We start from the raw sequence: 16,813 nt of genomic DNA on the forward strand, positions 1-16,813 counted from the left end.
ACATGGGTTTCCCCTACAACTTTGCCCAACATTGAAAGAGCAGATGAGATTTTTTCCTCTTTGGGGGGATGTTTTTCATGTTTGTTGCCCTCCGATTCCTCCTCTTTGATCTTTCTGACCTTGTGTGGCTTATTCGTATTTTTTTTCTCAGATTCTTTGTTCTGTTGCTCTGTCTGCTGTCCTGACAAAGAGGATGTAGAAGGTGGAGGTGGAGGTGGTGGTGGAGGTGGTGGTGGAGTCTGCAGCAAAGATTTGGAAGGGACACTGCTGAGAGAGAGGGCAGGAGATGAAGTAGCTGAAGTAGGAAACCCAAGCATGCCTGCATTGGGAGGTGTTAAAGCTGGAAAGATAATAAAAACATAGTTAATGGAAAGGCCAATTAGTTCATTTTTGATCATTAAAAAATCTAATACTACCAGAACACAGCATTGATTATTTGGTGTGACATTCATCTTGGATGAATGAAGCAACGTTATCTGACAAATCAAGTTTCATTTCATTCATAATTTGTTAACAATGTTTTTGGTAATATGCAAATATTTTCTACGGCTATAGTAAGAGGTCCTGATATAATGCATAGGGACTCCTTCAGACATATCTGACATTTGCTGCATAAGTGCTAAGCACTATTACTGTCATCATTTTACAAGGCAACATCATACTTGTTATTTGTAACAAGTCATATGTTTGGAGCTTGCATGTGAACATCTGTAATAAATGATTTTATAGTTCTAATCCACTGGTTTATATGACTGGACAAAAAATCCTTGCACATATCAAAGGTTTAGACAGATTTCTCTTTGAGAAATTGAAAGGTGAATGTATTCACAATTTAGTATAAAAGGAAAGAGTAGCTTTAATATTTTCTTTTCATTTAAATATTACATTAAAATGCATACCTACACTTATGTATATTTTAATTTAATTTATTATTTAAATGATTTGTTAATTAAGATTATTTGATCAAGTAAATTTTTAATTATTAAACAATAAATATATGCCCTGACAATACTATTCATTTCATACAGTAGCAGATTATTAGCATCACACTATTGAAATAACAACAATAGGGTTTGCACATATCTAAATTCTGTTCTCATATTAACTAATTCTGCCACTGAGATTATTTTTTTTAATCTGAGAAATTAATATTTATGCAAGTGCTTTGCAGTGGAAGAAGGTACCTTCCAATCAGTCTTGACTCCTGGCAACTGCTTGGACTCGTTTCTGTAGGGTTTTCTTTCTTTCTTTCTTTCTTTCTTTCTTTCTTTCTTTCTTTCTTTCTTTCTTTCTTTCTTTCTTTCTTTCTTTTTTTGTGTGTGCACTATTTCTGAAGTGGTTTGCTATTGCCAACTTCCTAGGACTGAGAGAAAGTGACTGGCTCAAAGGTAATAGCTAAGAAATGAATAGAGGTCACAGTTTCCCAGCTTCTAGCCTGGTGTCTTAACCACTAGAGCAAACTGGTTCTTTGTATTGTTAACATATCTAATAGAAGGGACTCTTGTCTAATTAAAAATAGGGAAACATAAATAAAACAATAGATAAGATACATTTGATCACCACTAGTATTACAACTAGCAGTGATCAAATGTATCTTATTGTATAGTACACTAGATGTTAGAAATTTATTTTGAGTACTCTCCACTATTGCAACAATTGTAGAAACTAATCTTCTACTTTCCTTAAAATAAAATTAGAATATTTCTCTATCAAAACTATGTGGTCTTCACTGTATTTCTGGAGACCCGGGCTGGAAGGTAATTGTGAATATTTTAGTATTATTTTACACATGGCTACTGAGAAGTATGTCCTATTTAATTTTTGTAGAGGGTTGCAGTATAATGCCATTTTTTTAAATGAACACACAAATTTAGAAATAAGTCTGATTTGTATTTGTATTGAGTCTTTACTGACTTGGGATACAGTTTGCAAAGAAATACTTTGTGTTGGGTTTGTCTTATAGCATGAGTATAAAATAAGCACAAAGAATTTCTTGTTACACTTAAAAATCCAGCTTTAAACAACTTTGTCTGTAGAATATTCTATTTTTATTGATTAATGAAAAAGCAGGGTTTATGATCTATGTAACTGGCTAGATAACTGTGGAAAATACATTTTAAAACACTGCTGAGGAGAAAATAAAGTAATACATAGAAATTAGAGTTTAAAGGAACTTCTAAGATGTGTATCTGTGACACTATAAGAGTTCCTTATAATCTACAGGATAGACATGTTATTAATGGCATGAATGGTGCTGATGTCTTCACTATCCAAGCTCTTCACACTTCTTAGAATTAAATAATTAGAATAATTAGAAAGAGACTGTTAGATTTAACAAGGCAACCATTTAAGGTTCGTTACAGAATCATTACTTTTATTTCATAGATGGGAAGCTAAAATGTATAGTTAGTAAACAGACTTTAGATGGCCTCTGTTAAAATCTGTAGGTGGCACAACACACATAGTAGAAAAATACTTTTAAGACTTCATTAAATTTTAATTTATTTCAATGAAAATTTAATTATATTAAATATGTTTTAGTAAAATGTATATAGTTATTTCTTATAATGAACTATAGTCTAGTGGAAGATGTATTATTTTAAATAATAAATAAATAGTATCCTTTGGCTTTCTCATAATATATACAAGCATCTAGCTGAAGATTTTTAAAAACTGGGTGGGCCACAACTGTTCAATAGCTAAAGTAATCAAAGTTTAGGCCTACCTATAAATGCAAAACAGTTAATGAAGAAATATTATAAATGAAGGTCATCATATTTTGAATATTGTAAGATTAGTTAGAATAATTTATTACAGATACAAACATTAACAATCTTCTGTTTAACATATTTTATGTATGATCATAACGATTGGATTTATTTCATTTTATTCTTTGCTTGGGCAAGTTGACTTCTCCAATCATTAGGCCATTTTTTGTTAACTTTCCTTGATGCATGATGTTTAAACAATTTTTTTTTCAATTTGGAAGATTATGGCAATTAATGATGTGGACATGTAACATTCAGATGACAAATTGAAGATAGGATAGCCCATTACCAGTGAGTAAATCCAAATGAAGTGATTGGTGTTTAAGCTTGAGATGAACATGACTGAAATTTTTCTATAAATTTTCAAGATCGCTCATATATCCAGACAGATACACACAGATACATAACTACTCAAAAAGCCATTATTATACATAACAATGGCTTTTTGATTATTCTTAAGATATATCAAGAGCTAATTAATGAATGAAGGCATAAGGGTACATGCGACTTAGTTTTATTTATTAAATAGCAATAGCACTTAGACTTATATCCCGCTTCACAGTGCTTTACAGCTCTTGCTAAGCGGCTTACAGATAAATAGAATGAGAGTAACCGAAAAATCAAAACTGAGCCATGCTAACGAAAATAGCTACTTTAGTGATGCAGATATTTATGCAAAAAATAATTCCATACGTGCTCAAATATAATTTGATAAATTATCTGCTTAGTTGATCATAAAATAGAGAATTACATTTACATTCAGAAGTATCATTGTATCATATTTTAAGTCTATGAGAGGATAATTTTTGAAAACTGGGCATGATTGTTACCAGATTTTGAAATAAATTTAAAAGTTGAAACAAGTAAACTGAAGGATCATAATCAGGTTCAGGGCATAAAGTGGACTGAAAGAAGTCTGATTAAACTTATCTCTGCATCAAATGGGAACTGCTGCCCACAGCAAAACAAGATGTTAAAGTGGGTTAATAAGATATGAAGCATATCTGAAATGAGCACATATTAAAGAACTGTGGAGGAGGAATACTTTTTTACTAATGAAAGTTTAATATAATCTACTCTTTTCCTTTCACTTCCACCATTCCATTAAGAGCCATTAGTAACATATATTTTCTGGGTAAGAAAGGTACGATAGAGAGTTTATTTAGCATGTGGAAGAATGAAATATCTCCAGATATACATTTGCTTAGCATTTATACAAAGAGGCTAGCTACACCATTTGAAAGTGCTTTGCTTCAGTCTTAATTGATACTTCATAGATTATGCCACTGCATCTATTATTTGAAGATCTGCTAACTCAAACTGATCTGTATCTCCAGTATCTAGAAATAACCTGCATGATTAAGATTTAGTCTGCATATAGATCTTCAATGTTTATATCAGCTGTTGATACAAATTTAGCTGACCCAATGACAATAGGGAAATATTACCTTGAATTTCAAATGTTTAACACTTTGGTCCCAGTTCTGAAACATGCATTATATATATTGTTGCATCCTCAAAGGCACAAAGATGGAGTTCAGAAATATCTGATAAAGCCCCACCTTCTTTTAATTGTGATCTCTAAATTACAGCTCAGTTCTTTATGATTTAGAATTAAGTCATGGCAGTACTTCCAATGAGGAAGGATTAGAAAAAAATTCTATTCTTTCCTAACAGAATGAAGGCTATTAGCTATTATAGCTAGATGATCCTCAACTAAAGCACAACAGTATCCCCCAAATTGTCTCATACAATTTGTTTTTACCAGTTGCAGGCCTAAATATCAATGGAAAATGGTTTAACCAGTAAATTATTACTAGGATTGAGAGCTGGAAGAGGTAATAACAATGATAAAATTGAACAAATCAGTCAGGAAGTTAAGCTTATCTTCAGTAAATGCTTTGCAAAGAGAAGAATTCTGGAAAATGCAGAGAACTGTCTTTCCAGCATTCATTTCAAATCAAAGTTATTACTTTTATTCTTACAAAATCCGAATACTTGTTTTCAGGAAATTAATGTGTAAAGTTTGGAGACTGAATATAACACCAGAAATTAAAGTCTATGTCTTGAGGGCTTTATGTGCCAGTTCAGAAGTTTTAGAAGGACAAGGTTTGGCTTTGTAATACGATTCTACAATGGACTCTGAACGAGAAAGTTTGTTTCCATGCGTAGACTGCACTTCTACAATTTTTCTTTTAATCTATAACTCACCCATTAATGAAAACAATTGTAATTATTCTGATAAAACATAGTTTAATTTGTTTTGAGCTTAAATTTTTACACATATTATACGCAGTTTTGCTTATGTGATACTTGTGTGTGCTTAACAAAATATAAACTCTTTTAATTTTATTAGATAAAACCAGAAGGAAATGTTTCCCATTATGAAAAGAAAAATGTAATAAATTAAGGGAAAAATGGATAATACAATTAATTGAATGGTTATTATCAATTATAGTAAAATAGAAAAGGTGTTATTGCTACAATTCTAATGTTGGCAATCAGCAGTATAGACATCAATCCTGAAATTTGAATAGTTTTAATTTAATCATAAGATACACAATAATAACGAGATGCAAAAAGTCTGTATCAATGACACTATTTCAGATAGGAAAAATATTATACTTTTATTGTACTATAATAATACTACACAACTCATCAAATAGATGCACCAAATTTTCAAATCAAATACAAAAGGCTATGCTGCCTAGAATTTATTCCTGACTATATTAATTCATTACATAACTCCTTAAACTGTTAGGGAGATCATGAAAAATCCCTGTTGTGAATTAAATAAAATAATAATTTTTTTAGCTCAGTCCTTACCATGATTATTTAGATGTTCCACTGACTTCAGTGCAATGCTTTAACTGGATACAGTTAAATCCCAGAGAACAAGTTACTAGGGTTTACTATCACTTGAATGAAATTTTGCCTGTTACTAATGCCATTCCTCAATTTACCTTTACTTGGTAAAATGTTTTAAAATATGTATACGGAATATTGATTAAATTATAAAAATACACGGTTCTTAGAATTTTACTGGATGAAGTGGTAAATAAATGTAAAACTTCTAGTCAAGAATGTTATTTAATTGACATATAAATTGTTACTTAAAATACCCATTTCATTTAATGTTGCTTTACTGCAAAAACAACATATTGATCAAATATCAGGTAACTAAATCCTGAATGGATTCTAATTTTTTGTTTATTTTCTGCCATCAAGGTGCTTGTATTATTTTTGCAGGTCCTTGTATTACTGCTGCAAAGTCTTGAAAAATCCTCTGATCTTTTGGAACTGTTTGTGGGACTCATAGAGACATACAAGTGTAAGGGAGTGATAAAGACTGAATCCATCCTCAAGAGGCACGGTGGTGCAATGGTTAGAATGCAGTATTGCAGGCTACTTCTGCTGACTGCCGGCTGCCTGCAATTTGAATCTCATCAGGCTGAAGGCTGACTCAGCCTTCCATCCTTCTGAGGTCAGGAAAATGAGGAGCCAGATTGTTGGGGGCAATATGCTGACTCTGTAAACCGCTTAGAGAGAACAAAGCACTGTGAAGCAGTATATAAGTCTAAATGCTATTGCTATGCTATTTGGGGCATGCACAGGGAGGGATTTTGTCAGTGCATGTGATGTTGTCACACGTGCAAGGGCAAGATACATGGACTATGATGCCATAATCCTGCTTCCCATTTTATAGATTTTGACTTCTCTGACATTACTGTCCTGTTTCTCTTTGGTGGATCAAAATACAGCAAGTTCTGGATAGGTTAGGAAGCCTTGACTTGCACAGGTTCTGAACAAATTATTTTTCTGCTGTACAGTCATATAAATGACAGAAAGGTCATAAAATACCAACTCTATCTCAACAATGCTGACTTTTTTTTTCTTTTCATGTTTACTTACTGTTTGAACTTTGAGGAAATCCAGTTAAGGAAGATGGACCATTCATTCCAGGTAAAAGAACTGGAGGAAGGCCAGGTAGTCCTGGGTAAGCTGCTGGTAAACTGATTCCATGAAGCGAACTGCTGTCCATCATGCCTGGCTGCTGTACTGTTAATCCTAAAACATCTGTAGCCTTTTTAATACGATCCAATTCTTGCTGTGCCATCAGCTGTCTAACAGTTGTAGGAGCTAAGTAGTCTTTTTCCCGGTCCAGCTGACTTCCCACAGTTTCTCGCACTTTTGTTATGTGTTGTTTGGAAAATATATGGTCTCTTATGGACAAACGTGCAGAATACTTCACCCCACATAGAGAACACTCTGGTCTTGACCCATCAGTTGCATTCTGATTGATCATAAATGGCTTCCCTATGTTTATTTTGAATTTCTTTTCTTTTGCTCGTGCATTTTGAAACCAAACTTGTACCACACGTTTGGGCAAGCCAATCTCATTTCCTAGCATTTCGCATTCTTGCATGGTTGGAGTCCGATAATCACTAAAGCAAGCCTTCAAGACCTTAAGCTGTAAATTACTCATTTGTGTCCGAAATCGTTTGTGACCAGGCCGATCACTACTTTTAGATTTAAAGGGATTGTTTCCTCCAAATGGATTAGGTGAACTTGGATCGGCAATACTCGATGTCTCACTGCGATCAGCATTATCATCAGGATCATCAGTAATGTAAACACTTTGGTCGAGATCACAATCTTTGTCACTGAAATGGATTGATGGGCTCGTCATAGAGAATAAATGCCTATCATCACTGTTCTCCACATTAGGTATGTTTATGTTTTTTGGCAAATTGTCATTGAGAATATTTTTTGGCTCTTTGGGAGTTGATGTAGATTTCACATCTTTTGAACCACCACTCATACTTTCTGTTTCATTGTTTCCTTCATCTCCTGTTGTAGCATCACTAATTGCAGTATTAATTGATGAAGTTTCATCAAAATCAGTTTTGCTCTGATCATAACAACTATCAACATGAGAAGCATTCAGATTTTCAATATCTTCATTGCATTCCGCTTTGAAAGACGAAGGACTTAAAAGATTCTTCGGTGACATTTCTGCAGTTTTACTAACAGGAGTTGAGACAGTAGAAGCTAATTCATTTTCACTTGATAAATCAATTTTTGTTAAAGATGATGGATAATCAAAAAACATGTATTTTTGTGGACTCTCTCCTCCATCTTCATTGGCTATTAAAGGACTCGGTGGCAAACTATATCCTGCCTGTTTTCCTTCATTCCAGTGTCGACTGCGAATATGACTTTCTAAAGCTGATTTTGCTTTAAACAATGCTCGACAAAAAGGACATCTTTTATGAGACTGGGCTGGCCCTACTGCACGAAATTGCCCTTTTCTTTCTCGAGCTCTTGTGTTTTGAAACCAGACTTGTACAACCCTCTTTTTCAGACCTACTTCACGTGCAATGTGATCTAGCATTTTACGAGTAGGATTGGAATCCAAAAGGTATTTTTCATAGAGTATTTCCAACTGCTCTGGAGTAATTGTAGTTCTCAATCGTTTATCACGGTGCTGGTCCTCACCACTGTTTCCTCCTTCTTTTTCACTACAGTTATTATCATCCTTGTCATCCAGTTTCCTTTTAAGTGAGCCAGAAACTGAAGCAGTATGGTGAGTTGTGTGAGTTGAACCTACTTGTGGTGCCATCTGAGCCAAAGAACTATTCAGCAACTGACCTGTCATCAAAGAGCTATTAGGATCAAATATCATATAGGGCATATCCATAGGCCTTTCTAAAAACTGAGAGTGAAGGAATTGATTTTGTGCTGCTAAGAAATGCATGTGTTGGTGTTCCTGCCAAAGTTCTAAAGTGGGAAAGGCAACTGTACACTGGTCACATTGGTACTGTAATAATTGAGGAGGTAGACTGTTTTGAAGAGGACCCATTGAAATTGTTAAAGGACTGGAAGGAATCGGTGTAGATTGTGATGTAGAAGGTGGTCTGCCTCCTATTTGAGATTGTTTGTGTTGCTGTGCTTGAGAAGCTGAGGGCTGTGCATCAGTGGACGATCCTGTGGAGGATGTTAGTGTGGATTGCATTAATTTGTTGCTTTGGGAGGAAGTCTCAACTTGTTTAGGTGTAGTATCATTTTGCTTTGGCTTTTCAGGTAAATCAGGCTTGGGAGAGTTTTTGTCTGGCTCGGGTTTGGGTGATGGCATCAAAGGAGTACTAGAGCCAGATCCAGAGCTTCCTGCGGTTGTTAGAGCCATACTTTTAGATGAATCTGATGGACCAGAATATGTACAGTTCCTATAAAGTGTTTGATCTGTGGCGTCCATTGAGTCCTCTGTTTGACTTTCATCTTGGGCATCATCATCCTCATCTTTATAACACAGTTTTTTCTGATGAGTAATTAAGTCAAAAATTCTAGGAAAAACGACATTACATTTTTTACATTGATACTGCATGTTACTAGTCCTAATGTATCTCTCATTGGTGAGTTCCCTTTTCTCATTATCTTTAGTTTCAGCTTGATTCTCATAGCTTTTTCGAGCCTTTTGACGTGCATTTTGGAACCATACAACAATAACACGAGTAGCTAAGTTAAGTACTGTTGAAAGCTGTTCAATTTCATCGTCCTTTGGATAAGCATTTGTATCAAAAAAATCTTGTAACACTCTCAACTGGTAGTCAGTGAATCTTGTTCTAGATGATCGCTTGCTTAAAGATGCATCAGATTTGTAATGTTCTAAAGAACTGGTTTGTGGTTCAATTCTTATATCTTCCAAAACTGTTATGGGAGGGTTACTAAAATTGTATGGAGAATCTTTATTTCTCTGTCGTTCCTTAAATAAGGTATTTCGAAACCAATGTTTAATAACTTTTTGTGAAAGGCCAGATTTCTCAGCCATTTCTTGAATCTGTTCTTCACTCGGAGAGTTATTAATATCAAAATATGCTCGCAGGATTTTCAGTTGGTCATCTGTGATTCTAGTACGAGGGCGCTTGAATTGAGAGTGTCGTAGAAAATTGGGATCTAATCCAAGCTGTTGCTGACAAAGCTGAGTAAGATCTGCAGATAAAGCATCCATTGGTGGTAACTGAAGGGCAAGCTGAGGAGGTAATGCTGGGTGTTGGACTGATTGCATCATAATTGGGGGGAAAAGAGGAAGATCTAAAGATACTGGCAGCTGCACTGGTGGTGGAGCAGAAGGTGGTGGCGGTGGTGGAGGAGGGGGAGGAGGTGGTGGTGGAGGAGGTGGTGTTGGTGGTGGAGCTTGCAGAGGAGTGGGAGTTATGCTCTGGATTTTTCCAGAGCTAGAGGAAGGCTGTGAAGGAGTAACAGATGGAGCTGGAGGTGGCGGTGGAGGTGGCGGTGGTTCTGGAGAAGATGGTGAAATAGGATAAAGCTTGTCATATGCCTCCCTGTATTGACAGGCAAATTTTTCTAGTGCACCATATGGGAAGAACTGACCATGAACGTGTTCCTGATGACTCTTCAATATAAGTATGTTTGAAAATAATTTGCTACATGCTGCACATTCCAATTTGTCAGTGTTTTCACAATCACCGGTTTTATTTTTCTTCTGCACCTTCTGCCTATTCTCGTTATATTGAATAACCAACTCAAAGCCAAAATTTTCTAACAAAGCCTTGGCTGCATTTCCTCTTGCCCCAGAAGCAATTCTAGGTGGTGGGATAATTGGTTCTGAAGACTTCTGCTTCTTTATTTCTTTGTTTTCTTTCAATCCTTCACTATCACTTGTGAATTCTTGCTTTGGTTTTTCTTGTTTCTCAGAAATTTCTTCAGATTCCTTCATTAGGGGCATATCCTTCCCCATTTGGCATTCTGCATTTACAGGATTTTGCTCTGCTTTTATCAACTTATTAGTTTGCTGCTGCTGCTGCTGCTGCTTTTGGGGCTGAATTTGAGGTGGTGTAACTTGATACTGTTGTGCCTGTTGCTGTAGTAGTTGCAGCTGAGTTTGACCGACATGGTGCTGAGCTTGCATCTGCTGTTTTAGGTCTTCTAACAACGAACCTGCCATACCTGCCATTCCAGGCATACCAAAAGCGGCAGAAGCAGATAAACCCAGATCAGGGCTCAAACTGAATTCAGTCCCAGGAATATAGAACGGAAAAAGAAACTGTGGCTGCTGAAATTGCAGCAGTGCCTCTGGCGTCATAGGGAAATGAGGCAAAAATGCAGGGTTCAAGAACTGTGGTTGAAAGAAAGCTGCTTGCTGCTGTAATTCATGTTGGAGTTGCATCTGCAGCTGTGCTGGTGACTGGGGAGGATGATGTGTAGGCTGAGCAGAAATCAATTCAGAAGCCTGTTTTTTAGTTACCTCTTTGGCATCTAGGTGAGTTTCTTTGCTGTTTACTGCTGGTAGGCTTGTAGACTCTACTGATCCTTGGCTAGGGCTATTAACGCTCCCTGCTGTACTAGTTCCACTTAAAGTATTACTGTTTGGCTCTAATTTCGCAGCCCTTGCCTTAGTCTGATGCAGTACAGATCTCATGTGGATTTCCAGTGTAGAACTTTGGCTGTAAGAAACATTACAAATGCTGCATTTGTAGGGTTTGTTGTCAGTGCTGCTGTTGGCTTCTTGAGGGACAGGACTGGATGCTTCCTGCAACACTTTTTTGAGTTTATGTAAATGAGAGACTGAATTATAATGGACCAAAAGAATGTTCTTTTGCGTGAAAGATTCTTTGCACACTGTGCATTTATATGGACGAGAAGGATCTAGAAATTTTTCCATAGTAAAATTTGGCCCTTTTCTAAAAGGTAAGGTCCGCTTTGGTTCTGAGCCCATTTCATCTGGAATCGAGCTGCTATCACTTCCTACAGGACTTGCTTTACCTTCCTGGTCTACCTCATATTCCCTTTCTATATCTTGTTCTAGTGCATGTTCATCTTGTGCCATACTTTCATTTTCTGACCAGAGTTCACCATTTACAGGTAAAGATGCACACAGCTGCTGAATTTCAGCTTCACTGAGTTCTGGATGGCCTGTTTCCAAATGTTTTTTTAAAGCCTGGAATGTACGGAAGCTACGTTGGCAAAGGCTACACATGGTAGCAGCCCGAATAGCATGATACTGGGAATGTATCTGAAGCTTCTGCATAGTCTTAAAAGCCAAGCTACAATGGTTACAACGATATTTATAGACATGGCGATCAGAAACAGAAAGCTGCTGCCTCTTCTGCTGTTCATTCAAATGATCTGGCAGTGATTCAATTATCTTTATATCATTAGTGCTGCTTTTGTTCCATTCTGGCAGTTCAGCAGATTCTTTTAGTGGCTTATGTTCCTCTACTTTAATTTCCATTCCAGTTTTTGATTCTTCAAGCCCAGGAGTATTCTTCTCCTCTGGAGGACTATCACCTGCTTACAAAAGAGAGAAAGAAAGAGAGAGAGAAAACAGTAATCCATAGATTATTTAGCAGAAAGTATCTTTGGTATGAGACTTATACACAGGTATTCTAAAATAGTGATCATTCATCAATAGTTTTGCAATTGTATATATGCATAGGCAATACAATTTAGACTGATTAGGCAATTCCCATTTTTAGTACATTGGTATGTTGTCCTATAAATAATATTTTGAAAAATAACTAGATGTAGTCGGTGTTCTACCTAAGGTTACAAAGAAGATGTGCATACAAATGGCCTTGGTGGCCATTCCAGAGAGAATAAGGGGGGAAAGGCAACTGTCTGGATCTTGTTGAATCACAGTTGGAAAGGAAAATGTTAGATATCTTTTAGGTGTTTCTAATTAAACACCTAATTAAATCGTCAAGGGTTTCTAGCCAATACATAAAATCATAGATGGGAATGACATTTTAAAAAGTATTATTACAGAGAAAGACTGGAATCAAACATGGATATATGGACAGTAGTTATGAGTTTATTTTCACATAGTTTTTGGCCTTTGCTCATTATTAGGTTTTTTTCTATCATTGTTCTCCTTCCTTATCTTTTTTCCCATTAGTGTGGTCGGCCTTCTAAATTGTGAAATATAAACGGATATTGTTATACAAGGTCACACATATGTAATTAAAAGAATGCAGTGTGAATATACCTAATTCATTATAGCAGCAATCTGTGGTGGATTGTTGCTGCTAGTTCAAACTTATTCAAAAACCAAACTGGGCAACTGACTTGTACCATCTTATTAATAGGTGCAAATCTAAAACCACAATAGACGGCCCTAAAGAATGAATTTAATGTTGAATATATTCAAATCTGGATCTTTAATCTATTCCTGTCTGTAACAACTTATTACACCTTTGGTTTATTTTAATACCAAATATAGTATAATCAGTTTAAGGATACAAAAAAATAAAATAATGTAGCTGGTTTATAACTCAACAGATAATATCTGTAACTGGAGGTGAGCAGGGATCCTGTGTCTTTATCAGCTGCACGCAAACAAGAATTCTAAAGGTTCTGACTTAAGGAATTAAGGAATTAATTCATTATAGGAATTAAAACTATAGAGAAGTTTTGCCATTTGTACATGGGACTGAGGAGTCTGGGCTGAAAAAATCCTGCTGGGATTGTTCTATATTGAGTTAAATGAATAAATAATAACGCTCCAGTAAACATGTTCCTGAAAAATCAAGCAGAGAACTTTCCTCTTCTACTTGAGGGGGGAAAAGACTCTCTCATGTGTGGATATTTTTGTTTTTTAAAAACACCTTTAGGTGATTGCATTTGATTGGCATTATGAGGAATGGACAGGGGGAACATGGGATTCAATGAGTGACAGACCTACCCAGAAATCAGAAGCACCTTTACAATCCAACTGTCACGATTTGCCTAACCAAAATGTTTTGAGACAATGGGATTGAGAAATCTTTTTTAAACTATTACCTCTACTTATTGTTCTCTGTTTTTCAGCTAAGGAACATTTGGCTGTGTTATTACCATATTGGTTTAAGGATTGCATTTATGTTTTATGCTAAACCTTGTTGCAATCCCGAGCTGTTCGAGCCATCTCTTTAAAGTTGGCTATTAATCTCTGTTCTCGGCGCTCTTTTTTTGGCATAACGTAGTCATAAAATATGGCTGCCTGAAGTCACCATGGGGTCCATTTTTATACAAATGTAAATTACCTTCTGCCTAAAAAAAGTAAAAGTTTTTCTTTTTTTAGGCAGAAAAAAACCTGATTTAAAGAAGTTAGTCCAAAACTGCTATACTGATTATTATTGTATTTCATCCCTAACTATAATGTAGTTTTTTCCTATAAAAAGTAGGAAAACCATAGCACAGTAGCTAAAGCCCTGAAGGGAAATCTCCTACAATATTGCTGTATTGCAAAACATACTTGATTTCATGAATTGGTTAAAGCAAACGGGACTTTAATCTCTGCATTGTTGTTGTTGTTGTTTTTTGGTGCGAAGTTACTGCAGTCTCCAAAGTGAAGGAATTTTTTATCAAAAGACACTGATGTTTCAATTCTGCAGGTGTGGTTTTTATTGCTATACCTGAGTATTTTCCAGACCCCTCAGTTCTCAGGTTTGTAGACATAGCATCACAGTCAGATTTCTCTGAAGCAACTGTTGGCAGTAGCATACTGTTAGGCATCATCATATCTGGTACAGGAACCTTAGGGAGGAAAACATGATTTTGTCACTGCTTATCACATGTAGACAAATCATTCAGGAGCTTAAAATTTAGCTCATAAAAATAACAGAAATGTATTGGTTAAAATATCCTGAGCAAAAAAGATATGAAAAACTCTACTTTCATTGAATTGAGTGTAGCCATTTTAAGCTATTTGGGTAATACAAAGGCACTACTTCTGAGGGTTCTAACTAAAGACTAGTTTATATCTCACACACCTGGGTGAATATGAGCAATAAGGTTTTATTTTATGTTTATTTTGATTATCAGAACTGATGTGTGTCTGACAGTTTACCTTGTTTTACCTAGGCTTTTATATAATTCTGTCATTGAGGTCCTAAAAATATTTCATCATTCCTGAAAAATATCTTAGGGTTTTTCTAATGATATCTGTAGTAGCTCCGACCCTTTGGAACGATCTCCCCGTGGAGATTCGTACCCTCACCACCGTCCAGACCTTCCGCACAGCCCTCAAGACCTGGCTATCCCGTCAGGCCTGGGGATAAAGATCGTAATCCGTCCCCACCCGAATGATGAATGTTGTGTACTATTTTTACTTATGTATTGTTTTATGTCTTACTGTCTTGTACTCCCCTCCCTATATATTGTAAGCCGCCCTGAGTCCCCTCAGGGAAAAGGGCGGCTTATAAATAATAAAACCATAAAACCATAAACCATAAAACCATTGTATTTTAGAAACATTGAAAGATAAAATAATATTGGTGACAAAGAGTTGTACATTCTAACACATACAGGTTTGACTATTTGTAAAACTTATCTTTAAATAAATATTTTTCACTAAGATACATATATATTATATGTATAACACTTGATTTTTTATTAGATATTCAAGGTAGCTAAGTAAACCATAAAATTGTGATTCTTCCCTAGATAAAAAGAACAGAGATTTTTTTCGCTGCTCTTCACCATTATTTACAAGTTCATATGAAACTGACATTAAATTTAATTGTTAGCTTCCCAGAGCCACACACATGATATTGGTAGATATATAAATTAAATAAATAAATATACAAAGAAATAGTAATTTCTAATGCTTTCAGCTGTCACAATACATTAGAGCAAATGAAGAAGAAAAGTTTCCCTACAGGGAAAAGTTAATAGCCGATCTGCTTTAGGAAGTGCATGGGGCCACAGAGGTGAGCACCTTGATCTTGAAAGGTTGACTTTAATGAGAGCTTAAGACTCCTGTGTGTTTGAAAATTAAGGTTAAGTGAATAGGCCAAAAAGATGAACTAAGTTATTGACAGAAGTAGAGATCTCAGGAGCCCCTGTTCCAACTTGCTAATTCCATTCCCAGCATCTATTCATCACTGTTTACAATTAACACATATGTAAAAAAACATACCAACATTTTAAATACTTACTGTCATAAGCAGTTTTTCCACACAATCAGGTGACACACTGTGCAAATGAGTCAGATGCAATTGCAGATGCATTTTGTTGCTCAGGACATCTTGACAAAGGGGACAGCAGATCACAGGCTGCATAGAATGTTGTGACAAAACATGCATCTGTATACGATTTGGGTCCCTGCTATTGTAGTTACAATAAGGGCACTGGTAAAACTGAAAAAAAACCACCATAAATTCACACTATTAGACAAATAAATTTTAAAAAATGACTTATTACTACAGTAAATACCACATTTTCTTTCAAGAAAAAAATTGAATAATGCTTCTTCAGTGAACGTTATGGACTAGAATATATTATTTTATAATAATCTATAATGCTGGTCTTCAGAAATGCTGCCCTATAAATTGCCAGTTGTGAGACCCTGATTTTGAAGATAGACTCATGGGATAAATTGGGACAGTTGCTATTGTATCAACCGTTCTGCTGCACAGCAACTTGCTTACCTGCATTTCCCAGGGTTATGGTTTTATGGGCCTTCAATTAGCTATCCCTGAGACAGACCTTGAAAACAGCTCGGGAGTTCATGGCCTGACTTCAAACAGTGGTCACACTCTGGACTTAGTTTTCTTGTCAGAACAATGGCAACGTCATCTGAGGGAAGAACTATTTATAGCCCCTCTGTCATGGTCAGATCATGCTTTGGTAACTTTGAGATATTTTTTTTTTAATATTATCCTATTATGCAGGGAGATAGGACATATCTATCAACCCCACACCAGCATCTGATGTACCTGATGCAGTTCCAAAGGAACTGGGGTATGTGTGTTTCTATGAGATTCTGCTGCACAGCCTAATGAAGTGGACAGGATCCTCAGGACTATAAGTAGAGTCATATGTGAATGGATCTCCATACCCCCTGTTAGTTAAGGCTACCCAGGACGTGAAATGTGATGGGTCCTAGCAATGGTTAACTCATCCTTGAGTCATGGGGTGATCCTGGACAATGTAAAGAGGCGCCGGTGCTCCATTTGTCAACAAGCTATTACTGGATTCCATAGTTCTGGATAATTTTTGTCCAGTCTCCCACTTCCCCTTTTACTGGAAGGTGGATGAGAAAC

The 16,813-nt window shown here is 35.9% G+C and overlaps 1 protein-coding gene across 2 annotated transcripts in view; it reads right to left on the reverse strand.

Annotated features, from left to right (window-relative positions):
- ZFHX4 (zinc finger homeobox 4) overlaps positions 1–16,813 on the reverse strand; it is a 188,375-nt gene that overhangs the window by 3,939 nt on the left and 167,623 nt on the right. For both annotated transcript variants that reach the window (XM_014052401.2, XM_014052376.2), the window contains exons 7-10: positions 15,707–15,907; positions 14,183–14,303; positions 6,681–12,077; positions 1–340 (exon numbers count right to left, since the gene is read on the reverse strand). The exon at positions 1–340 is cut by the window's left edge and continues 3,939 nt beyond it. In XM_014052401.2, the coding sequence (XP_013907876.2) occupies positions 1–340; positions 6,681–12,077; positions 14,183–14,303; positions 15,707–15,907 (6,059 nt within the window). The remainder of the gene's footprint in view (positions 341–6,680; positions 12,078–14,182; positions 14,304–15,706; positions 15,908–16,813) is intronic.

The sequence above is a fragment of the Thamnophis sirtalis genome, unplaced genomic scaffold (assembly GCF_051295495.1).
Source record: "Thamnophis sirtalis isolate CommonGarterSnake01/CBP01778 unplaced genomic scaffold, rThaSir2_p1.2 scaffold_2, whole genome shotgun sequence".
NCBI lineage: Eukaryota > Metazoa > Chordata > Lepidosauria > Squamata > Natricidae > Thamnophis > Thamnophis sirtalis.